At 53.0% G+C, this 25,276-nt stretch overlaps 1 protein-coding gene across 2 annotated transcripts in view; it reads right to left on the bottom strand.

Moving 5' to 3' along the window:
* Nucleotides 1–3,464: 3,464 nt before the first annotated feature.
* U2AF1 (U2 small nuclear RNA auxiliary factor 1) overlaps nt 3,465–25,276 on the bottom strand; it is a 34,511-nt gene continuing 12,699 nt past the window's right edge. The window contains exons 2-8 of one of the 2 annotated variants that reach the window (XM_069760378.1): nt 13,985–14,047; nt 11,592–11,658; nt 11,467–11,516; nt 11,171–11,269; nt 4,542–4,675; nt 4,199–4,291; nt 3,465–3,753 (exon numbers count right to left, since the gene is read on the bottom strand). In XM_069760378.1, coding sequence (XP_069616479.1) covers nt 3,615–3,753; nt 4,199–4,291; nt 4,542–4,675; nt 11,171–11,269; nt 11,467–11,516; nt 11,592–11,658; nt 13,985–14,047 — 645 coding nt within the window. In that variant the 3' untranslated portion in view covers nt 3,465–3,614. Of the gene's footprint in view, nt 3,754–4,198; nt 4,292–4,541; nt 4,676–11,170; nt 11,270–11,466; nt 11,517–11,591; nt 11,659–13,984; nt 14,073–25,276 lie in introns of both variants that reach the window. The other variant, XM_069760379.1, reaches the window with a different exon arrangement.

The following is a 25,276-nucleotide window of genomic DNA, read 5'->3' on the forward strand; positions in this document are numbered from 1 at the left end:
GACTCGGGATATCTCTTTAATGCAGAGTCCTATGAAATAAGCCTTCATAGCCTCCCATACCATTAATACCAATGCCGACTCAGCATTAATTTTAAAATATTCTTTAATGTCCCCCTATGTGTCCATCTAAGTCAATAAGGTGGAACGGGTTCCGCCTCCCATGCACCTCCTAGCAGGTAAGGATCCCACTCCCTCAAGTATCACACTCATGGGGGAATGATCAGATATTGTTCTGGCCTTATATCTTAGCTCCCCAACAAGGCCAGATCTATTCTTAACAAAGAAGCGAAGGAGGACGAAAAACAGGAATACTTGTACACCCCAGGATGAGAAGTCCGCCATAAATCATGCAGAGCAGTTTCCCTCATGACGGCACCAAATGGTGTACAATTACCACCCGGTTTCAACGGCTCTCGGCTCCCCCTATTCCAGTGTGTGTCCGGAATGTTGTTACAGTCCCCTATTATCAAACACGGTATCCCCGGTGTCTCCTACGTTATCCCCAGAACTCTGTGGATCACCTTTCCACAATATGGAGGGGGAATATAAATTGGGACCAGCCACATCAGACATCCATACAATTTACAAAGTAAACATATGAATCCAACCGACTGGTCTATAATCACTTTGTGATACTCAAAAGGTACCCCAGCACAGATGAGAATGCTGACCCCCGTAGAATATGCTGAATATGTGGCATGATATCCCACCTGTACCCATCTTTTAGCAAGAAAATACGTACTCTCCTTTACCATATGAGTGTCATGCAGACAGATCACTGCTGGCTTGGCATCATTCAAAAATGTAAACACAGCTTGCCGTTTCACACCAGACGCCAAACCCCTGACATTCCAACTCACAATTCTCATTCTTCCAGACATCTTCCCTCCACAGAACATTTTGTCCCACATTCTTTCATCTAGTTGCGAGAGGGAAGCTTCTTATTGCAGATGGCACATCTGTGAACCTTGTTAGCGGGGCTTTTATGGGCAGACTGGTCTCCCCTAGGAATAAAAAGGTAGAGAAGTGTAAGCAAAAGGGGCTCCACTACAGTATTGTACCCAGGACTCCTGGCTAGGACCCACCCTCTCCACAGACCTACTGAGGCTGGGGCAACGCTGGGCTCTGCAGATTCAGGGCAGGAAGCAGACACACCATCCATAATGCAGGATTAGCCTTACCTGGAGGTGTCTTCCGGCAGGTTTTATAGGAATAAACCCTGCCCCCAGCGCCATATGTTGTTCTTACCTCCTCCGGGTCCTGAGCAGGCGTCAACGGGTTCAGCGTGCTCTGCCCGCTGTTCAGGGGCCGGGAGGCTCAGAAAAAACGAAAATTGGAAGTGAATGCGTTCTAGCGTGTAGGACGCAAGGCCCAAAGTGACTCGTGTGTAGTATGACATCACTTCTGGGTCACCGAAGGGCGGGCACCGAGGAATCACTGGCCCGCTTTACCCCCAGCAGGAGCGCCAAAATGGTCCTGAATCCACCGCAAGCAGGGAGACGGGAGCAGCACGGAGGAGGAGAGCAGAGCCCATGACCACCACTGCCCGGCTTCAAAAGACAGGTACACTGCGGCGCCGGCCACACAGCATACGGAAAAAACAAAACCCTCTCCATACCCCATGGGGGACAGGAAAGACACTGACAAGTGGGAGGGTCTCTTAACCTCTTGTACTTCCTGTCCCCCATTAGGGCATGGAGACAACCTCCTATGCTGTTGTGGAAGGTGACTGGAGAAAGTGGTACTTTCTCATCTTCCGGGAGAACCCGAGACACTTCCACCCCCTCCTTCAGGTCTTGGTCAGAATAATGAGTCTTCATCGTCCTTAGAGGGTACCTCCATCTTCCCCATCTAGGTCTCTTCTGACAAGGGCATGTAACATACAAAGTAACAGTTAGTAAGGCCGAAAAAAGACATTTGTGCATCCAGTTTAGCCTATATTCGATCATAATAAATCCCCAGATCTACGTCCTTCTACAGAACCTAATTGTATGATACAATATTGTTCTGCTCCAGGAAGACATCCAGGCCTCTCTTGAACCCCTCGTCTGAGTTCGCCATCACCACCTCCTCAGGCAAGCAATTCCAGATTCTCACTGCCCTAACTGTAAAGAATCCTCTTCTATGTTGGTGGAAAAACCTTCTCTCCTCCAGACGCAAAGAATGCCCCCTTGTGCCCGTCACCTTCCTTGGTATAAACAGATCCTCAGCGAGATATTTGTATTGTCCCCTTATATACTTATACATGGTTATTATATCGCCCCTCAGTCGTCTTTTTTCTAGACTAAATAATCCTAATTTCGCTAATCTATCTGGGTATTGTAGTTCTCCCATCCCCTTTATTAATTTTGTTGCCCTCCTTTGTACTCTCTCTAGTTCCATTATATCCTTCCTGAGCACCTGCACTGGTTTAGGTTGGAGACCGTGCTCTGCACTTCTGAGCCTGCAGATCTCCATGTATTTCCCTCTAAAACCAGAAGTGCGTTCCACGCTGGAATGAATGCCATGTGCGTGTCACAGGAAGCATGCCCTGAGAAGCAGCTTCAGGGAGCCGGGAGCTCTCCACAGAGGAAAGTGGCGTCAGGAGCTACGTCACACTCCACTGACCAGGCTGAGGGACCTCTCGTGTACAAAAATTAACCAGTGCGGTAAATGCAGCAGGGAAGTAAAGACATAACACCAGAATTACTGTTTGTCACTGCACCTTTGCCCAAAAGTTAAATAGTGATCAAGCCATCACATTGCAACCCACAAAATTTACAGCTCACCATGCAAAAAACAGGCTTAGAAATGGGCTATCAACGGCAACAGAAAAAAAAAAGTTTTGGGTCTCAGAAAATGGCCACAAACCAAATTTATTTAAATGTATTTATTTTTTTTCACAAAAGGTGAGAATATTTTTAACCACTAAAGTATATATATAAAAAAAAGATATACGTTTGGCATCAATGTTAATGGTACTGACCTGGAGAATCGTGTCATCGCAAACTGGATGCCTTCAAAACACAACTCAAACAATGGCAGAATTAAGTTTTTGGGGTTTTTTTTTACCATTTTATCCCACTTGGAATTTGTTTCTTGATTTCATTCACAGCTGTAACGTGACGTGCCCTCATTCATCTATGTACCCGGGGGAAATAAAGTTACGGATTTAGGAAGAGTGGAATGCAAAAATAAATTGCTAAAAGAAAATTGGTCTCATACAGCAGGGGGTTAAAGTGGCAAAAATCTTTTTCTTAGGAGACCTGTGCTCTGTAGTTACTGGACAGTTGTAATACTCATTGTCATCGTATACGACAGCATTGAGTCTTTATAGCCAGGAATGGGCGGTCTGATCACCAGGATCTTGGTCTAAACAACCCACTAGAGGTGCGGACTCACCACCCGGGGTGAGAATACGCAGCAGAAAACGGCACCCAATATAGTGACATCTCATGGAACAGACTGACATCAGAGATACTGGATCACTACAAATGTTTATTCAGAAGCCTGGCTCTTAGAAAAAAAAAATGAAATACATCCCAGAATCCCCTCCCCCCACAGTTGATGAGTGCAGCCCCCGCTGCCAACTTCAGTCACTGGAAAATCCCACCACATAGAGTAAAAACAGAGGTTCAGAAACGTCCCGACCTCTCCCGGTCTCTGGACCTCCGTCGATCTCTGTCACGTCCACCACCACCACCACCACCACCACCTCTGCCGCGGTCTCTAGAACGAGAGCGACGTTCACGGGATCTGGAGCGGGATCGATGCCTGGTGAAGAAAAAAATGGTATCATGGTATGTCTCAGAAGCAAAAGGCAAGTGTGAGAAAAGAGTCCAATGTCGAGAGATTTCTCCGAGCATCCGCTCAGTAGAAACTAGGTGTGAGCAGAGCCTAATACAGAGCAAGTCCTCTGTGATCAGGAAGAAACTTGTCATCCTATGAAGCTCAGTCTCTTGGGTTCAACCGTATCTGGGGCACCAACACTCAAAGCTGGTCCATAGCCTGAGAATGGTTATAGCATCTACCAGTAAATCTGGCTTGTGACAAAATGTTGGTTAGGGTGCAGCGCTATTAAAGTCAGATACAGACGCAAAATTATCAATAAAGGAAAAGAAAATAAGACATAGGAGGTGATTAGACACAACCGACCATCTTAAACAAACTTCAGCATCTGTCACTAATGATTAATACATCTGCAGACTTGTCAGCTTACTTCTTCCGGCGTCGGCCATACAGCTCTCTACGCAGCTCCCGGGAGATAGGCTTTAGATGCATGAAGTTACAGAAGCCACCACGTGTACACTCCCTGAAGACACAAAATCAACAGTAAGGCAGATAGTGACATCGCAACAGCTGTTCATGGCCATGGATCTAACTCAAAGGCATCAGAAGCCCCAGAGGGCGCAGATTTCACCCTTCTAGTAGCAGTCACTAGTCTGCTGAACCCAATCCTGTCTCTGGGCCCCCAAAGTCAATGACATCCAGCCCCTCTGTGGGCTTCCGAGATGCCTGCCTGTCCGCTTGGTACCATCCTCCCTGCTCTGCCATACACTCACCCCATTTCATACTGTCGACAACATGCTTCCCGGAAATCTGTAACTGGAGAAAGCTCTGCGTGTATGGGCTGACCATTAAACCAACGATTGTTTAGATCCTTCACAGCTTTTTCTGCATCTTCTTCTCGCCGGAACTGAAACAAAATTACGTCATGTAATATATTGAGGACAAGGTACCAAGGGCATCTCCAAGAACCGAGTACATTGGTTGTCTAGATGAAGAAGTTATAGGCTATGTTCACACTTTGCGGATTCCACTGCGGATTTTTCCGCAGCAGAATTCCAAAATCCGCAGTGAAAACCCGTCGCGGTTTTTACTGTGGATTTATCGCGGTTTTTACTGCTGCGGTTTCTTCTGCGGATTTTCATCTGCAGTTTCCTATTGGAGCAGGTGAAGATCCGCAGAAAAGAAGTGACATGCTGCGGAATGTAATCCGCAGCGTTTCCGCGCGGATTTTTCTGCAGCATGTGCACAGCGTTTTTTGTTTCCCATAGGTTTACATTGTAATGTAAACTCATGGGAAACTGCTGCGGATCCGCAGCGGTCAAAGTGTGAACATAGCCATATACTTTGAAAGGAGTCGACAAATAAACCACTTACTATTGGATTCGCATGCTCCAATTCTTTCTTTGCGTTAACCTTTTATGCTTTAATCTTTAGGAGAGAGTACATGAGATAGCGACCACTAGAGTTCGCGTTTAGCACGCATTTCACAGGGCTTCTTCTGTAATTCTATGCTTACACATTGTGTTGATAGGTGGTATATGTAAAGTGATTTCTCTACTGTTCTATTTTATGCATCATTACCATTATCCCATTATTGCTTTTCCACATAGATGCAGCTTCTACTTCCTCCATCACACATGTACAATACTACTATTACACACCACGTGCATGTATACGTATGTACAGTTAGGTCCATATATATTTGGACAGAGACAAAATTTTTCTAATTTTGGTTATAGACATTACCACAATGAATTTTCAACAAAACAATTCAGATGCAGTTGAAGTTCAGACTTTCAGCTTTCATTTGAGGGATCCACATTAAAATTGGATGAAGGGTTTAGGAGTTTCAGCTCCTTAACATGTGCCACCCTGTTTTTAAAGGGACCAAAAGTAATTGGACAATTGACTCCAAGGCTATTTCATGGACAGGTGTGGGCAATCCCTTCGTTATTTCATTCTCAATTAAGCAGATAAAAGGCCTGGAGTTGATTTGAGGTGTGGTGCTGCATTTGGAAGGTTTTGCTGTGAAGTAAACATGCGGTAAAGGAGCTCTCCATGCAGGTGAAACAAGCCATCCTTAAGCTGCGAAAACAGAAAAAACCCATCCGAGAATTTGCTACAATATTAGGAGTGGCAAAATCTACAGTTTGGTCCATCCTGAGAAAGAAAGAAAGCACTGGTGAACTCATCAATGCAAAAAGACCTGGGCGCCCACGGAAGACAACAGTGGTGGATGATCGCAGAATAATCTCCATGGTGAAGAGAAACCCCTTCACAACAGCCGACCAAGTGACCAACACTCTCCAGGAGGTCGGCGTATTAATATCCAAATCTACCATAAAGAGAAGACTGCATGAAAGTAACTACAGAGGGTTCACTGCACGGTGCAGCCACTCACAAGCATCAAGAATAAAAAGGCTAAAAACATCTAAAAAAGCCGCACAGTTCTGGAAGAACATTCTATGGACAGATGAAACCAAGATCAACCTCTACCAGAATGATGGAAAGAGAAAAGTATGGCGAAGGCGTGGTACAGCTCATGATCCAAAGCACCACACCATCTGTAAGACACGGCGGAGGCAGTGTGATGGCGCGGGCATGCATAAACCCGGCGGAGGCAGTGTGATGGCGCGGGCATGCATAAACCCGGCGGAGGCAGGGTGATGGCGCGGGCATGCATAAACCCGGCGGAGGCAGTGTGATGGCGCGGGCATGCATAAACCCGGCGGAGGCAGTGTGATGGCGCGGGCATGCATAAACCCGGTGGAGGCAGTGTGATGGCGCGGGCATGCATAAACCCGGTGGAGGCAGTGTGATGGCGCGGGCATGCATAAACCCGGCGGAGGCAGTGTGATGGCGCGGGCATGCATAAACCCCGCGGAGGCAGTGTGATGGCGCGGGCATGCATGGCTGCCAGTGGCACTGGGTCACTAGTGTTTATGGATGATGGGACACAGGAATGAATTCTGAGGTCTTCAGAGCCGCCATACTGTGCTCAGATCCAGCCACATGCAGAAAAACTACATACTACAGATGGACAATGACCCAAAACATAAAGCCAAAGCAACCAGGAGTTTATTGAAGCAAAGAAGTGGAATATTCTGGAATGGCCAAGTCAGTCACCTGATCTCAACCCAACTGAGCAGCATTTCACTTGTTAAAGACTAAACTTCAGACAGAAAGGCCCAAAACAAACAGCAACTGAAAACCACCGCAGTGAAGACCGAGCATCAAAAAGGAGGAAACAGCGTCTGGTGATGTCCATGAGTTCAAGACTTCAATCAGTCATTGCCAACAAAGGGTTTTCAACCAAGTACTAGAAACGAACATTTTATTTAAAATTATTTAATCTGTCCAATTACTTTTGGTCCTTTTAACCCCTTTACCCCCAAGGGTGGTTTGCACGTTATGGACCGGGCCAATTTTTACACTTCTGACCACTGTCCCTTTATGAGGTTATAACTCTGGAACGCTTCAATGGATCCCAGTGATTCTGACATTGTTTTGTCGTGACATATTGTACTTCATGTTAGTGGTAAAATTTCTTTGATATTACCTGCGTTTATTTGTGAAAAAAAAAAACGGAAATTTGGCGAAAATTTAGCAATTTTCCAACTTTGAATTTTTATGCAATTATATCAGAGACATGTCACACAAAATACTTAATAAATAACATTTCCCACATGTCTACTTTACATCAGCACAATTTTGGAACCCAATTTTTTTTTGTTAGGGAGTTATAAGGATTAAAAGTTGACCAGCAATTTCTCATTTTTACACCACCATTATTTTTAGGGACCACATCACATTTGAAGTCATTTTGAGGGGTCTATATGATAGAAAATACCTAAGTGTGACACCATTCTAAAAACTGCACCCCTCAAGGTGCTCAAAACCATATTCAAGAAGTTTATTAACCCTTCTGGTGCTTCACAGGAATTTTTGGAATGTTTAAATAAAAATTAACATTTAACTTTTGTTCACAAAAAATTTACTTCAGCTCCAATTTGTTTTATTTTACCAAGGGTAACAGGAGAAAATGGACCCCAAAAGTTGTTGTACAATTTGTCCTGAGTACGCTGATACCCCATATGTGGGGGTAAACCACTGTTTGGGCACATGGGAGAGTTCGGAAGCGAAGGGGCACAATTTGACTTTTCAATGCAAAATTGACTGGAATTGAGATGGGACACCATGTTGCGTTTGCAGAGCCCCTGATGTGCCTAAACATTGAAACCCCCCACAAGTGACCCCATTTTGGAAACTAGACCCCCTAAGGAACTTATCTAGATGTGTTGTGAGAGCTTTGAACCCCCAAGTGTTTCACTACAGCAGAGCCGTGAAAATAAATTTTAAAAAAATTTCCCACAAAAATTATTTTTTAGCCCCCAGTTTTGTATTTTCCCAAGGGTAACAGGAGAAATTGGACCCCAAAAGTTGTTGTCCAATTTGTCCTGAGTACGCTGATACCCCATATGTTGGGGTAACATAGTAACATAGTAACATAGTTAGTAAGGCCGAAAAAAGACATTTGTCCATCCAGTTCAGCCTATATTCCATCATAATAAATACCCAGATCTACGTCCTTCTACAGAACCTAATAATTGTATGATACAATATTGTTCTGCTCCAGGAAGACATCCAGGCCTCTCTTGAACCCCTCGACTGAGTTCGCCATCACCACCTCCTCAGGCAAGCAATTCCAGATTCTCACTGCCCTAACAGTAAAGAATCCTCTTCTATGTTGGTGGAAAAACCTTCTCTCCTCCAGACGCAAAGAATGCCCCCTTGTGCCCGTCACCTTCCTTGGTATAAACAGATCCTCAGCGAGATATTTGTATTGTCCCCTTATATACTTATACATGGTTATTAGATCGCCCCTCAGTCGTCTTTTTTCTAGACTAAATAATCCTAATTTCGCTAATCTATCTGGGTATTGTAGTTCTCCCATCCCCTTTATTAATTTTGTTGCCCTCCTTTGTACTCTCTCTAGTTCCATTATATCCTTCCTGAGCACCGGTGCCCAAAACTGGACACAGTACTCCATGTGCGGTCTAACTAGGGATTTGTACAGAGGCAGTATAATGCTCTCATCATGTTTGGGCACATGGGAGAGCTCGGAAGTGAAGGAGCACTGTTTTACTTTTTCAACGTAGAATTGGCTGGAATTGAGATCGGACGCCATGTCGCGTTTGGAGAGCCCCTGATGTGCCTAAACAGTGGAGACCCCCCAATTATAACTGAAACCCTAACCCTGACACACCCCTAACCCTAATCCCAACAGTCACCCTAACCACACCTCTAACCCTGACACACCCCTAACCCCAATCCCAACCATAAATGTAATCCAAACCCTAACTTTAGCCCCAACCCTAACCCTAGCCCTAACCCTAACCCTAACGGGAAAATGGAAATAAATACATTTTTTAATTTTTCCCTAACTAAGGGGGTGATGAAGGGGGGTTTGATTTACTTTTATAGCAGGTTTTTTAGCGGATTTTTATGATTGGCAGCCGTCACACACTGAAAGACGCTTTTTATTGCAAAAAATATTTTTTGCGTTACCACATTTTGAGAGCTATAATTTTTCCATATTTTGGTCCACAGAGTCATGTGAGGTCTTGTTTTTTGCGGGACGAGTTGACGTTTTTATTGGTAACATTTTCGGGCACGTGACATTTTTTGATCGCTTTTTATTCCGATTTTTTGTGAGGCAGAATGACCAAAAACCAGCTATTCATGAATTTCTTTTGGGGGAGGCGTTTATACCGTTCCGCGTTTGGTAAAATTGATAAAGCAGTTTTATTCTTCGGGTCAGTACGATTACAGCGACACCTCATTTATATCATTTTTTTATGTTTTGGCGCTTTTATACGATAAAAACTATTTTATAGAAAAAAATTATTTTTGCATCGCTTTATTCTGAGGACTATAACTTTTTTAGTTTTTCGCTGATGACGCTGTATGGGGGCTCGTTTTTTGCGGGACACGATGAAGTTTTCAGCGGTACCATGGTTATACTTTTTGTTCGGCAGTATGAGAATAAAGCTTTTTTTGCCTTTTTTTTACGGTGTTCACTGAAGGGGTTAACTAGTGATATAGTTTTATAGGTGGGGTCGTTATGGATGCGGCGATACTAAATATGTGTACTTTTATTGTTCTTTTATTTATATAAAGAAATGTATTTATAGGAACAATATATATATTTTTTTTTTAGGGGGGGGGGGGGGGGGGGGATTTTTTTTTTACACTATAACATTGCCCGGGGGATGGAGGGGGGGGTTTGCATCATGTTATAGTGTAAGATCGCTGATCTGACACTTTGCTGTACACTGTGTCAGATCAGCGATCTGACGTGCACTCTTGCAGGCTTACCAGCGCTTGCTCTGAGCAGGCGCAGTGAAGCCACCTCCCTCCCTGCAGGACCCAGATGCAGCACCGTGGCCATCTTGGATCCGGGCCTGCTGCAGGAAGGAGGAGGTAAGAGACCCTCGGAGCAACGCAATTACATTACGTTGCTCCGGGGGTTTCAGGGAAGCCTGCAGGGAGCCCCCTCCCTGCGCGATGCTTCCCTATACCGCCGGAGCACCGCGATCATGTTTGATCACGATGTGTCAGGGGTTAATGTGTCGGGGGCGGTCCGTGACCACTCCTGGCACATATTGCCGGATGTCAGCTGCGATAGTCAGCTGACACCCAGCCGCAATCGGCTGCGCTCCCCCTGTGAGCGCGGCTGATCGCGCTGGACGTACTATCCCGTCACTGGGAAGTAGGGCCCACCCCACATGGACGGAATAGTATGTCCAATGACAGAAAGGGGTTAAAATCAGGGTAGCACATGTTAAGGAGCTGAAACTCCTAAACCCTTCATCCAATTTTAATGTGGACATCCTCAAATGAAAGCTGAAAGTCTGAACTTCAACTGCATCTGAATTGTTTTGTTTAAAATTCATTGTGGTAATGTCTATAACCAAAATTAGAAAATGTAGTCTCTGTCCAAATATATATGGACCTAACTACGTAACTGTGGAGAAGCAGAATCACCTGAAATAACTTACGAGACGTAATTTGTAGCGTCCTATATCTGTGGGAGTTCATGCGTTTTTTATAATTGATATCTGCGACATTCACATTTATTCCACTGTGGTCCTCAATTTATTGGTCGCCATTTTTGCTGTTCAGGTGGACACAAAATATGATAGCAGTCTTATAGTAATGTCACATCACAAGAGGCAATCTCTCAGCGAGCAACTCATAAGGAGCCACAAAGCATTAACAGGACAATATCAGCACACGCCACGTCAGCGCACGCAACGTCAGCACAGAGTTAGAGGGCAGAGCCGCTCCTGAACACTAAGCCAAGCCGCAGCCAGCACCACCCAGTGCGGAGGCCACTCACCTTCACATACACGTTGCCCACTAAATGGTCTCCCAGATTATCACAGACATTCATCTCTTCTACTTCTCCATACTTCTCCTCCATCTCCGTGAACACTTCCTGCAAAGACAGGCCAAGTTATACTATTCTTAATAAAGTCCACCATGGGCTCACGCAGAACCCACAGGTTCTCCGACTAATGACATCAAAGAACACAAGAGTCTGTCACCGTCAGGACGACAGGCATTCAGGAGCAGCTCCAGTGATAGCCGCCTGGTACACAGCAGCCTCGTTCACACAGGACTGCTGCCTCGTACCTCAAAGAACTCGTCGTAATGTTCCTGCATCTCTACGTCACTCACAGCACCTGGGAAGGAGGAGACAAGGGTCAGTAAGGACGGGCGCAGGGCATGACGCTACCGGGCTATGTGGGGGCACTTACAGCGCAGGCCGTCTGCCGACTGCGAGGAGTTCTGCGGATTTCGGTAAATGTTAAGTAGAGCGATAGTCTAGAAGAAAAGTAGCCACAAGTCACATTTCTTGTAGTTATGCCAATCGCAGGAATTCTTAAAAGGGAACTTAACGGTACAGTATCTGAGCGCACAAACGAGTCACCTGTCAGCACCAAGCCATCTGTCAGCACCAAGGCCATCTCACACCTCTGAGCCGTCCGTCACCTCTGGGCCATCTTGTCAATTCTGGGCCGCCCGTCACCTGTGAGCCATCCATCAGCTCCGGGCCGCCCGTCACCTCTGAGCCATCCATCAGCTCCGGGCCGCCCGTCACCTCTGAGCCATCCATCAGCTCCGGGCCGCCCGTCACCTCTGAGCCATCCATCAGCTCCGAGCCGCCCGTCACCTCTGAGCCGTCCATCAGCTCCGGGTCGCCCGTCACCTCTGAGCCGTCCATCAGCTCCGGGTCGCCCGTCACCTCTGAGCCATCCATCAGCTCCGGGCCGCCCGTCACCTCTGAGCCATCCATCAGCTCCGGGCCGCCCTTCACCTCTGAGCAGTCCATCAGCTCCGGGCCGCCCGTCACCTCTGAGCCTTCCATCAGCTCCGGGCCGCCCGTCACCTCTGAGCCATCCATCAGCTCCGGGCCGCCCGTCACCTCTGAGCCATCCATCAGCTCCGGGCCGCCCTTCACCTCTGAGCAGTCCATCAGCTCCGGGCCGCCCTTCACCTCTGAGCAGTCCATCAGCTCCGGGCCGCCCGTCACCTCGGAGCCTTCCATCAGCTCCGGGCCGCCCGTCACCTCTGAGCCATCCATCAGCTCCGGGCCGCCCGTCACCTCTGAGCCATCCATCAGCTCCGGGCCGCCCTTCACCTCTGAGCCATCCATCAGTTCCGGGCCGCCCTTCACCTCTGAGCAGTCCATCAGCTCCGGGCCGCCCGTCACCTCTGAGCCTTCCATCAGCTCCGGGCCGCCCGTCACCTCTGAGCCATCCATCAGCTCCGGGCCGCCCGTCACCTCTGAGCCATCCATCAGCTCCGGGCCGCCCGTCACCTCTGAGCCATCCATCAACTTCGGATCGCCCGTCACCTCTGAGCCATCCATCAGCTCCGGGCCGCCCGTCACCTCTGAGCCATCCATCAACTTCGGATCGCCCATCACCTCTGAGCCTTCCATCAGCTCCGGGCCGCCCGTCACCTCTGAGCCATCCATCAGCTCCGGGCCGCCCGTCACCTCTGAGCCATCCATCAGCTCCGGGCCGCCCTTCACCTCTGAGCCATCCATCAGTTCCGGGCCGCCCTTCACCTCTGAGCAGTCCATCAGCTCCGGGCCGCCCGTCACCTCTGAGCCTTCCATCAGCTCCGGGCCGCCCGTCACCTCTGAGCCATCCATCAGCTCCGGGCCGCCCGTCACCTCTGAGCCATCCATCAGCTCCGGGCCGCCCGTCACCTCTGAGCCATCCATCAGCTCCGGGCCGCCCGTCACCTCTGAGCCATCCATCAACTTCGGATCGCTCGTCACCTCTGAGCCATCCATCAGCTCCGGGCCGCCTGTCACCTCTGAGCCATCCATCAACTTCGGATCGCCCATCACCTCTGAGCCATCCATCAGCTCCGGGCCGCTAGTCACCTCTGAGCCATCCATCAGCTCCGGGCCGCCCGTCACCTCTGAGCAGTCCATCAGCTCCGGGCCGCCCGTCACCTCTGAGCCTTCCATCAGCTCCGGGCCGCCCGTCACCTCTGAGCAGTCCATCAGCTCCGGGCCGCCCGTCACCTCTGAGCCTTCCATCAGCTCCGGGCCGCCCGTCACCTCTGAGCCATCCATCAGCTCCAGGCCGCCCGTCACCTGTGGGCCATCCATCAGCTCCCGGCCGCCCGTCACCTGTGGCCCGCCCGTCACCTGTGGCCCGCCCGTCACCTGTGGCCCGCCCGTCACCTGTGGCCCGCCCGTCAGCTCCCGGCCGCCCGTCACCTGTGGCCCGCCCGTCAGCTCCCGGCCGCCCGTCACCTGTGGCCCACCCGTCACCTGTGGGCCATTTATCAGCTCCGGGCCGCCCATCACCGTGCCTTTCTACACTACAACCATGGCCCATCATCACTTACTTAATTTTTACTCATGCGGCTGATGGCCAGAAGATGTATGAGCTAGATTTGATTCAGGAGGACCGCAAAGAAAAAGCCTCAGGGAGAATCAGAGGGTTCCCGGGACACACCATCATGGAGGCTGCTCACACACAAAGACAGTCCCTGCCCAGTCTCACAGGCTACACATGGGTCAGGCCCAGGACTACGAGGTACAGGCCGCCAGACCCCCAATGAGGCATTTACAGCATTACAGATCCTATGTCTGAGATCAGTCGTCAGGTGAAGAGGGGGCACTGACCTGGCTGAACGTGGGCTTGTTGTGGAGTCGTGAACATCGGTCTCCATGGCGACACGCTCCAATCTTAAAGTAAAAGGAGCAGTTAACCCTGAGGAGAAAACAGGTCCCTGTTATAAACACAAACTAAAATCTACACTAGGGGCAAACTCATCACCGGGAGTCATTATCGCCATGGTTACCGGCACATCACCGGCAACCGCCGTACCTGTAAGACAGCCAGCTAAGTCAACGGCAGCACCACCAACACCACACACGGAATACGGACCCCAGGAAAAGCATGTCACCAGAAACACCGGGACCACCACAGCTCTCCCGCACCAGTAATACCGAGACCACCACAGCTCCCCTCACCTGTAACACCAAGACCACCACAGCTCCCCCTCACCTGTAATACCGAGACCACCACAGCTCCCCCTCACCTGTAATACCGAGACCACCACAGCTCCCCCTCACCTGTAACACTGAGACCACCACAGCTCCCCCTCACCTGTAACACTGAGACCACCACAGCTCCCCCTCACCTATAACACCAAGACCACCACAGCTCCCCCTCACCTGTAATACCGAGACCACCACAGCTCCCCCTCACCTGTAACACTGAGACCACCACAGCTCCCCTCACCTGTAATACTGAGACCACCACAGCTCCCCCTCACCTGTAATACCGAGACCACCACAGCTCCCCCTCACCTGTAACACCAAGACCACCACAGCTCCCCCTCACCTGTAATACCGAGACCACAACAGCTCCCCCTCACCTGTAATACCGAGACCACCACAGCTCCCCCTCACCTGTAATACCGAGACCACCACAGCTCCCCCTCACCTGTAATACCGAGACCACCACAGCTCCCCCTCACCTGTAATACCGAGACCACCACAGCTCCCCCTCACCTGTAATACCGAGACCACCACAGCTCCCCCTCACCTGTAATACCAAGACCACCACAGCTCCCCCTCACCTGTAATACCGAGACCACAACAGCTCCCCCTCACCTGTAATACCGAGACCACCACAGCTCCCCCTCACCTGTAATACGAGACCTCCACAGCTCCCCCTCACCTATAACACCGAGACCACCACAGCTCCCCCTCACCTGTAATACTGAGACCACCACAGCTCCCCCTCACCTGTAATACGAGACCTCCACAGCTCCCCCTCACCTGTAATACCGAGACCACAACAGCTCCCCCTCACCTGTAACACCGGGACCACCACAGCTCTCCCGCACCAGTAATACTGAGACCACCACAGCTCCCCCTCACCTGTAATACCGAGACCACCACAGCTCCCCCTCACCTGTAACACCAAGACCACCACAGCTCCCCCTCACCTGTAACACTGAGACCACCACAGCTCCCCCTCACCTGTAACACCGGGACCACCACAGCTCCCCCTCACCTGTAATACTGAGACCACCACAGCTCCCCCTCACCTGTAATACCGAGACCACCACAGCTCCCCCTCACCTGTAATACCGAGACCACCACAGCTCTCCCTCACCTGTAATACTGAGACCACCACAGCTCCCCCTCACCTGTAATACCGAGACCACCACAGCTCTCCCTCACCTGTAATACTGAGACCACCACAGCTCCCCCTCACCTGTAATACCGAGACCACCACAGCTCCCCCTCACCTGTAATACTGAGACCACAACAGCTCCCCCTCACCTGTAATACCGAGACCACCACAGCTCCCCCTCACCTGTAATACCGAGACCACCACAGCTCCCCCTCACCTGTAATACCGAGACCACCACAGCTCCCCCTCACCTGTAATACCGAGACCACCACAGCTTCCCCTCACCTGTAACACCGAGACCACCACAGCTCCTCCTCACCTGTAATACCGGGACCACCACAGCTCCCCCTCGACTGTAATACTGAGACCACCACAGCTCCCCTCACCTGTAATACCGAGACCACCACAGCTCTCCCTCACCTGTAATACCGAGACCACCACAGCTCAGACATTACAGGGAATCTGTCAGCAGTTTCTGCTTTGTAATCTGAGGGCTGTGACAGACTGCCAGGATGTGTCACTTCTCAGGCTGTGCGCTGCTGTTTACTTATAATGAAGGTTTTATCATCAGGACATTATCACTGATGTACTGACCCCACCCCCTCCTGTGATAAGCAGCTCGCTGTTAATGGACAATGTACACCGAGTGCGGTCACCTGAGATGTGGGCGGGGCAGCTGTGGAGTAGGCGGGGTCAGCATTCTGACCTCCCAGTAACATCTCGACTCCGGGTCTCCACATTAGGCAGCAAAGAGATTCCCCATAATGTCTGATGGCGTGAACTGTCAACTCCCCTCACAGAACAACAACCCCCAGCATCCTCCTCTCCCGGGTACTACCGGCTATAACCCCCGGCATCCTCCTCTCCCGGGTATCACCGACTATAACTCCCAGCATCCTCCTCTCCCGGGTATCCCCGACTATAACCCCCAGCATCCTCCTCTCCCGGGTATCACCGACTATAACCCCCGGCATCCTCCTCTCCCGGGTATCACCAACTATAACCCCCGGCATCCTCCTCTCCCGGGTATCACCGACTATAACTCCCAGCATCCTCCTCTCCCGGGTATCACCGACTATAACTCCCAGCATCCTCCTCTCCCGGGTATCACCGACTATAACCCCCAGCATCCTCCTCTCCCGGGTATCACCGACTATAACCCCCGGCATCCTCCTCTCCCGGGTATCACCGACTATAACTCCCAGCATCCTCCTCTCCCGGGTATCACCGACTATAACTCCCAGCATCCTCCTCTCCCGGGTATCACCGACTATAACCCCCAGCATCCTCCTCTCCCGGGTATCACCGACTATAACCCCCAGCATCCTCCTCTCCCGGGTATCACCGACTATAACTCCCAGCATCCTCCTCTCCCGGGTATCACCGACTATAACCCCCAGCATCCTCCTCTCCCGGGTATCACCGACTATAACCCCCAGCATCCTCCTCTCCCGGGTATCACCGACTATAACTCCCAGCATCCTCCTCTCCCGGGTATCACCGACTATAACCCCCGGCATCCTCCTCTCCCGGGTATCACCGACTATAACTCCCGGCATCCTCCTCTCCCGGGTATCACCGACTATAACCCCCGGCATCCTCCTCTCCCGGGTATCACCGACTATAACCCCCGGCATCCTCCTCTCCCGGGTATCACCGACTATAACTCCCAGCATCCTCCTCTCCCGGGTATCACCGACTATAACCCCCGGCATCCTCCTCTCCCGGGTATCACCGACTATAACCCCCAGCATCCTCCTCTCCCGGGTATCACCGACTATAACCCCCGGCATCCTCCTCTCCCGGGTATCACCGACTATAACCCCCAGCATCCTCCTCTCCCAGGTATCACCGACTATAACCCCGGCATCCTCCTCTCCCGGGTATCACCGACTATAACCCCCAGCATCCTCCTCTCCCGGATATCACCGACTATAACTCCCGACATCCTCCTCTCCCGGATATCACCGACTATAACTCCCAGCATCCTCCTCTCCCGGGTATCACCGACTATAACCCCCAGCATCCTCCTCTCCCGGGTATCACCGACTATAACCCCCAGCATCCTCCTCTCCCGGGTATCACCGACTATAACCCCGGGCATCCTCCTCTCCCGGGTATCACCGACTATAACCCCCGGCATCCTCCTCTCCCGGGTATCACCGACTATAACCCCCGGCATCCTCCTCTCCCGGGTATCACCGACTATAACCCCCGGCATCCTCCTCTCCCGGTATCACCGACTATAACCCCCAGCATCCTCCTCTCCCGGGTATCACCGACTATAACCCCCAGCATCCTCCTCTCCCGGGTATCACCGACTATAACCCCCGGCATCCTCCTCTCCCGGGTATCACCGACTATAACCCCCGGCATCCTCCTCTCCCGGGTATCACCGACTATAACTCCCAGCATCCTCCTCTCCCGGGTATCACCGACTATAACCCCCAGCATCCTCCTCTCCCGGGTATCACCGACTATAACCCCCAGCATCCTCCTCTCCCGGGTATCACCGACTATAACCCCCGGCATCCTCCTCTCCCGGGTATCACAGACTATAACTCCCAGCATCCTCCTCTCCCGGGTATCACCGACTATAACCCCCAGCATCCTCCTCTCCCGGGTATCACCGACTATAACCCCCAGCATCCTCCTCTCCCGGGTATCACCGACTATAACCCCGGGCATCCTCCTCTCCCGGGTATCACCGACTATAACCCCCGGCATCCTCCTCTCCCGGGTATCACCGACTATAACCCCCGGCATCCTCCTCTCCCGGGTATCACCGACTATAACCCCCGGCATCCTCCTCTCCCGGTATCACCGACTATAACCCCCGACATCCTCCTCTCCCGGGTATCACCGACTATAACCCCCGACATCCTCCTCTCCCGGGTATCACCGACTATAACCCCCGGCATCCTCCTCTCCCGGGTATCACCGACTATAACCCCCGGCATCCTCCTCTCCCGGGTATCACCGACTATAACCCCCGACATCCTCCTCTCCCGGGTATCACCGACTATAACTCCCAGCATCCTCCTCTCCCGGGTATCACCGACTATAACCCCCGGCATCCTCCTCTCCCGGGTATCACCGACTATAACCCCCGGCATCCTCCTCTCCCGGGTATCACCGACTATAACCCCCGACATCCTCCTCTCCCGGGTATCACCGACTATAACCCCCGGCATCCTCCTCTCCCGGGTATCACCGACTATAACCCCCGGCATCCTCCTCTCCCGGGTATCACCGACTATAACCCCCGGCATCCTCCTCTCCCGGGTATCACCGACTATAACTCCCGGCATCCTCCTCTCCCGGGTATCACCGACTATAACTCCCAGCATCCTCCTCTCCCGGGTATCACCGACTATAACCCCCAGCATCCTCCTCTCCCGGGTATCACCGACTATAACCCCCAGCATCCTCCTCTCCCGGGTATCACCGACTATAACCCCCGGCATCCTCCTCTCCCGGGTATCACCCACTATAACCCCCGACATCCTCCTCTCCCGGGTATCACCGACTATAACCCCCGACATCCTCCTCTCCCGGGTATCACCGACTATAACCCCCGGCATCCTCCTCTCCCTTGTATCACCGACTATAACCCCCAGCATCCTCCTCTCCCGGGTATCACCGACTATAACCCCCGGCATCCTCCTCTCCCGGGTATCACCGACTATAACCCCCGGCATCCTCCTCTCCCGGGTATCACCGACTATAACTCCCAGCATCCTCCTCTCCCGGGTATCACCGACTATAACCCCCAGCATCCTCCTCTCCCGGGTATCACCGACTATAACCCCCGGCATCCTCCTCTCCCGGTATCACCGACTATAACTCCCAGCATCCTCCTCTCCCTTGTATCACCGACTATAACTCCCAGCATCCTCCTCTCCCTTGTATCACCGACTATAACTCCCAGCATCCTCCTCTCCCGGTATCACCGACTATAACCCCCGGCATCCTCCTCTCCCGGTATCACCGACTATAACCCCCAGCATCCTCCTCTCCCGGGTATCACCGACTATAACCCCCAGCATCCTCCTCTCCCGGGTATCACCGACTATAACCCCCGGCATCCTCCTCTCCCGGTATCACCGACTATAACCCCCAGCATCCTCCTCTCCCGGGTATCACCGACTATAACCCCCGGCATCCTCCTCTCCCGGGTATCACCGACTAACTCCCAGCATCCTCCTCTCCCGGGTATCGCCGACTATAACCCCCGACATCCTCCTCTCCCGGGTATCACCGACTATAACCCCCGGCATCCTCCTCTCCCGGGTATCACCGACTATAACCCCCGGCATCCTCCTCTCCCGGGTATCACCGACTATAACCCCCGGCATCCTCCTCTCCCGGGTATCACCGACTATAACCCCCGGCATCCTCCTCTCCCGGGTATCACCGACTATAACCCCCGACATCCTCCTCTCCCGGGTATCACCGACTATAACCCCCGGCATCCTCCTCTCCCGGGTATCACCGACTATAACTCCCAGCATCCTCCTCTCCCGGGTATCACCGACTGTAACTCCCGGCATCCTCCTCTCCCGGGTATCACCGACTATAACTCCCAGCATCCTCCTCTCCCGGGTATCACCGACTGTAACTCCCGGCATCCTCCTCTCCCGGGTATCACCGACTATAACTCCCAGCATCCTCCTCTCCCGGGTATCACCGACTATAACCCCCGACATCCTCCTCTCCCGGGTATCACCGACTATAACCCCCAGCATCCTCCTCTCCCGGTATCACCGACTATAACTCCCGGCATCCTCCTCTCCCGGTATCACCGACTATAACCCCCAGCATCCTCCTCTCCCGGGTATCACCGACTATAACCCCCGACATCCTCCTCTCCCGGGTATCACCGACTATAACTCCCAGCATCCTTCTCTCCCGGGTATCACCGACTATAACCCCCGGCATCCTCCTCTCCCGGGTATCACCGACTGTAACTCCCAGCATCCTCCTCTCCCGGGTATCACCGACTATAACCCCCGACATCCTCCTCTCCCGGTATCACCGACTATAACCCCCGGCATCCTCCTCTCCCGGGTATCACCGACTATAACCCCCGGCATCCTCCTCTCCCGGGTATCACCGACTATAACCCCCAGCATCCTCCTCTCCCGGGTATCACCGACTATAACCCCCGGCATCCTCCTCTCCCGGGTATCACCGACTATAACCCCCGGCATCCTCCTCTCCCGGGTATCACCGACTATAACTCCCGGCATCCTCCTCTCCCGGTATCACCGACTATAACCCCCGGCATCCTCCTCTCCCGGGTATCACCGACTATAACCCCCAGCATCCTCCTCTCCCGGTATCACCGACTATAACCCCCGGCATCCTCCTCTCCCGGGTATCACCGACTATAACTCCCGGCATCCTCCTCTCCCGGTATCACCGACTATAACCCCCGGCATCCTCCTCTCCCGGGTATCACCGACTATAACCCCCGGCATCCTCCTCTCCCGGTATCACCGACTATAACCCCCGGCATCCTCCTCTCCCGGGTATCACCGACTATAACTCCCAGCATCCTCCTCTCCCGGTATCACCGACTATAACCCCCGGCATCCTCCTCTCCCGGGTATCACCGACTATAACTCCCAGCATCCTCCTCTCCCGGGTATCACCGACTATAACTCCCAGCATCCTCCTCTCCCGGGTATCACCGACTATAACTCCCGGCATCCTCCTCTCCCGGGTATCACCGACTATAACTCCCAGCATCCTCCTCTCCCGGTATCACCGACTATAACTCCCAGCATCCTCCTCTCCCGGTATCACCGACTATAACACCCGACATCCTCCTCTCCCGGGTATCACCGACTATAACTCCCAGCATCCTCCTCTCCCGGGTATCACCGACTATAACTCCCGGCATCCTCCTCTCCCGGGTATCACCGACTATAACCCCCAGCATCCTCCTCTCCCGGGTATCACCGACTATAACTCCCAGCATCCTCCTCTCCCGGGTATCACCGACTATAACCCCCAGCATCCTCCTCTCCCGGGTATCACCGACTATAACCCCCAGCATCCTCCTCTCCCGGGTATCACCGACTATAACCCCCGGCATCCTCCTCTCCCGGTATCACCGACTATAACCCCCGACATCCTCCTCTCCCGGGTATCACCGACTATAACCCCCAGCATCCTCCTCTCCCGGGTATCACCGACTATAACTCCCAGCATCCTCCTCTCCCGGGTATCACCGACTATAACCCCCGGCATCCTCCTCTCCCGGGTATCACCGACTATAACCCCCGGCATCCTCCTCTCCCGGGTATCACCGACTATAACTCCCGGCATCCTCCTCTCCCGGGTATCACCGACTATAACTCCCAGCATCCTCCTTTCCCGGGTATCACCGACTATAACCCCCGGCATCCTCCTCTCCCGGGTATCACCGACTATAACCCCCAGCATCCTCCTCTCCCGGGTATCACCGACTATAACCCCCGACATCCTCCTCTCCCGGGTATCACCGACTATAACCCCCGACATCCTCCTCTCCCGGGTATCACCGACTATAACCCCCAGCATCCTCCTCTCCCGGGTATCACCGACTATAACTCCCGGCATCCTCCTCTCCCGGTATCACCGACTATAACCCCCGGCATCCTCCTCTCCCGGTATCACCGACTATAACCCCCGGCATCCTCCTCTCCCGGGTATCACCGACTAACTCCCAGCATCCTCCTCTCCCGGGTATCGCCGACTATAACCCCCGGCATCCTCCTCTCCCGGGTATCACCGACTAACTCCCAGCATCCTCCTCTCCCGGGTATCACCGACTATAACTCCCAGCATCCTCCTCTCCCGGGTATCACCGACTATAACCCCCGACATCCTCCTCTCCCGGTATCACCCACTATAACCCCCGACATCCTCCTCTCCCGGGTATCACCGACTATAACCCCCGGCATCCTCCTCTCCCGGGTATCACCGACTAACTCCCAGCATCCTCCTCTCCCGGGTATCACCGACTATAACCCCCGACATCCTCCTCTCCCGGTATCACCGACTATAACCCCCGGCATCCTCCTCTCCCGGTATCACCGACTATAACCCCCGGCATCCTCCTCTCCCGGGTATCACCGACTATAACCCCCGGCATCCTCCTCTCCCGGGTATCACCGACTATAACCCCCGGCATCCTCCTCTCCCGGTATCACCGACTATAACCCCCGGCATCCTCCTCTCCCGGGTATCACCGACTATAACCCCCGGCATCCTCCTCTCCCGGGTATCACCGACTATAACCCCCGGCATCCTCCTCTCCCGGGTATCACCGACTATAACCCCCGGCATCCTCCTCTCCCGGGTATCACCGGCTATAACCCCCGGCATCCTCCTCTCCCGGGTATCACCGACTATAACTCCCGGCATCCTCCTCTCCCGGGTATCACCGACTATAACCCCGGCATCCTCCTCTCCCGGGTATCACCGACTATAACCCCCGACATCCTCCTCTCCCGGGTATCACCGACTATAACTCCCGGCATCCTCCTCTCCCGGGTATCACCGACTATAACCCCCGGCATCCTCCTCTCCCGGGTATCACCGGCTATAACCCCCGGCATCCTCCTCTCCCGGGTATCACCGACTATAACTCCCAGCATCCTCCTCTCCCGGGTATCACCGACTATAACCCCCGACATCCTCCTCTCCCGGTATCACCGACTATAACCCCCGACATCCTCCTCTCCCGGTATCACCGACTATAACCCCCGGCATCCTCCTCTCCCGGTATCACCGACTATAACCCCCGGCATCCTCCTCTCCCGGTATCACCGACTATAACCCCCGGCATCCTCCTCTCCCGGATATCACCGACTATAACCCCCGACATCCTCCTCTCCCGGTATCACCGACTATAACCCCCGGCATCCTCCTCTCCCGGTATCACCGACTATAACCCCCGGCATCCTCCTCTCCCGGTATCACCGACTATAACCCCCGGCATCCTCCTCTCCCGGATATCACCGACTATAACCCCCGGCATCCTCCTCTCCCGGGTATCACCGACTATAACCCCCGGCATCCTCCTCTCCCGGGTATCACCGACTATAACTCCCGGCATCCTCCTCTCCCGGTATCACCGACTATAACCCCCGGCATCCTCCTCTCCCGGGTATCACCGACTATAACCCCCGGCATCCTCCTCTCCCGGGTATCACCGACTATAACCCATGGCATCCTCCTCTCCCGGGTATCACCGACTATAACTCCCGGCATCCTCCTCTCCCGGGTATCACCGACTATAACCCTCGGCATCCTCCTCTCCCGGGTATCACCGACTATAACCCCCGACATCCTCCTCTCCCGGGTATCACCGACTATAACTCCCGGCATCCTCCTCTCCCGGGTATCACCGACTATAACCCCCGGCATCCTCCTCTCCCGGGTATCACCGACTATAACCCCCGGCATCCTCCTCTCCCGGGTATCACCGACTATAACTCCCGGCATCCTCCTCTCCCGGGTATCACCGACTATAACCCCCGGCATCCTCCTCTCCCGGGTATCACCGACTATAACCCCCGGCATCCTCCTCTCCCGGGTATCACCGACTATAACTCCCGGCATCCTCCTCTCCCGGGTATCACCGACTATAACTCCCGGCATCCTCCTCTCCCGGTATCACCGACTATAACTCCCAGCATCCTCCTCTCCCGGGTATTACCGACTATAACCCCCGGCATCCTCCTCTCCCGGGTATCACCGACTATAACTCCCGGCATCCTCCTCTCCCGGTATCACCGACTATAACCCCCGGCATCCTCCTCTCCCGGTATCACCGACTATAACCCCCAGCATCCTCCTCTCCCGGTATCACCGACTATAACCCCCGGCATCCTCCTCTCCCGGTATCACCGACTATAACCCCCGGCATCCTCCTCTCCCGGGTATCACCGACTATAACTCCCAGCATCCTCCTCTCCCGGTATCACCGACTATAACCCCCGGCATCCTCCTCTCCCGGTATCACCGACTATAACTCCCAGAATCCTCCTCTCCCGGTATCACCGACTATAACTCCCAGCATCCTCCTCTCCCGGGTATCACCGACTATAACCCCCGACATCCTCCTCTCCCGGGTATCACCGACTATAACCCCCAGCATCCTCCTCTCCCGGGTATCACCGACTATAACCCCCGACATCCTCCTCTCCCGGGTATCACCGACTATAACCCCCAGCATCCTCCTCTCCCGGGTATCACCGACTATAACCCCCGACATCCTCCTCTCCCGGGTATCACCGACTATAACCCCCGGCATCCTCCTCTCCCGGGTATCACCGACTATAACCCCCGACATCCTCCTCTCCCGGGTATCACCGACTATAACCCCCGGCATCCTCCTCTCCCGGGTATCACCGACTATAACCCCCGGCATCCTCCTCTCCCGGGTATAACCGATTATAACCCCCAGCATCCTCCTCTCCCGGGTATCACCGACTATAACCCCCAGCATCCTCCTCTCCCGGGTATCACCGACTATAACCCCCGGCATCCTCCTCTCCCTTGTATCACCGACTATAACCCCCGGCATCCTCCTCTCCCGGGTATCACCGACTATAACCCCCGACATCCTCCTCTCCCGGGTATCACCGACTATAACTCCCAGCATCCTCCTCTCCCGGGTATCACCGACTATAACCCCCGGCATCCTCCTCTCCCGGGTATCACCGACTATAACTCCCAGCATCCTCCTCTCCCGGGTATCACCGACTATA

The sequence above is a fragment of the Ranitomeya imitator genome, chromosome 3 (genome assembly GCF_032444005.1).
Source record: "Ranitomeya imitator isolate aRanImi1 chromosome 3, aRanImi1.pri, whole genome shotgun sequence".
In the NCBI taxonomy this organism is placed as follows: domain Eukaryota; kingdom Metazoa; phylum Chordata; class Amphibia; order Anura; family Dendrobatidae; genus Ranitomeya; species Ranitomeya imitator.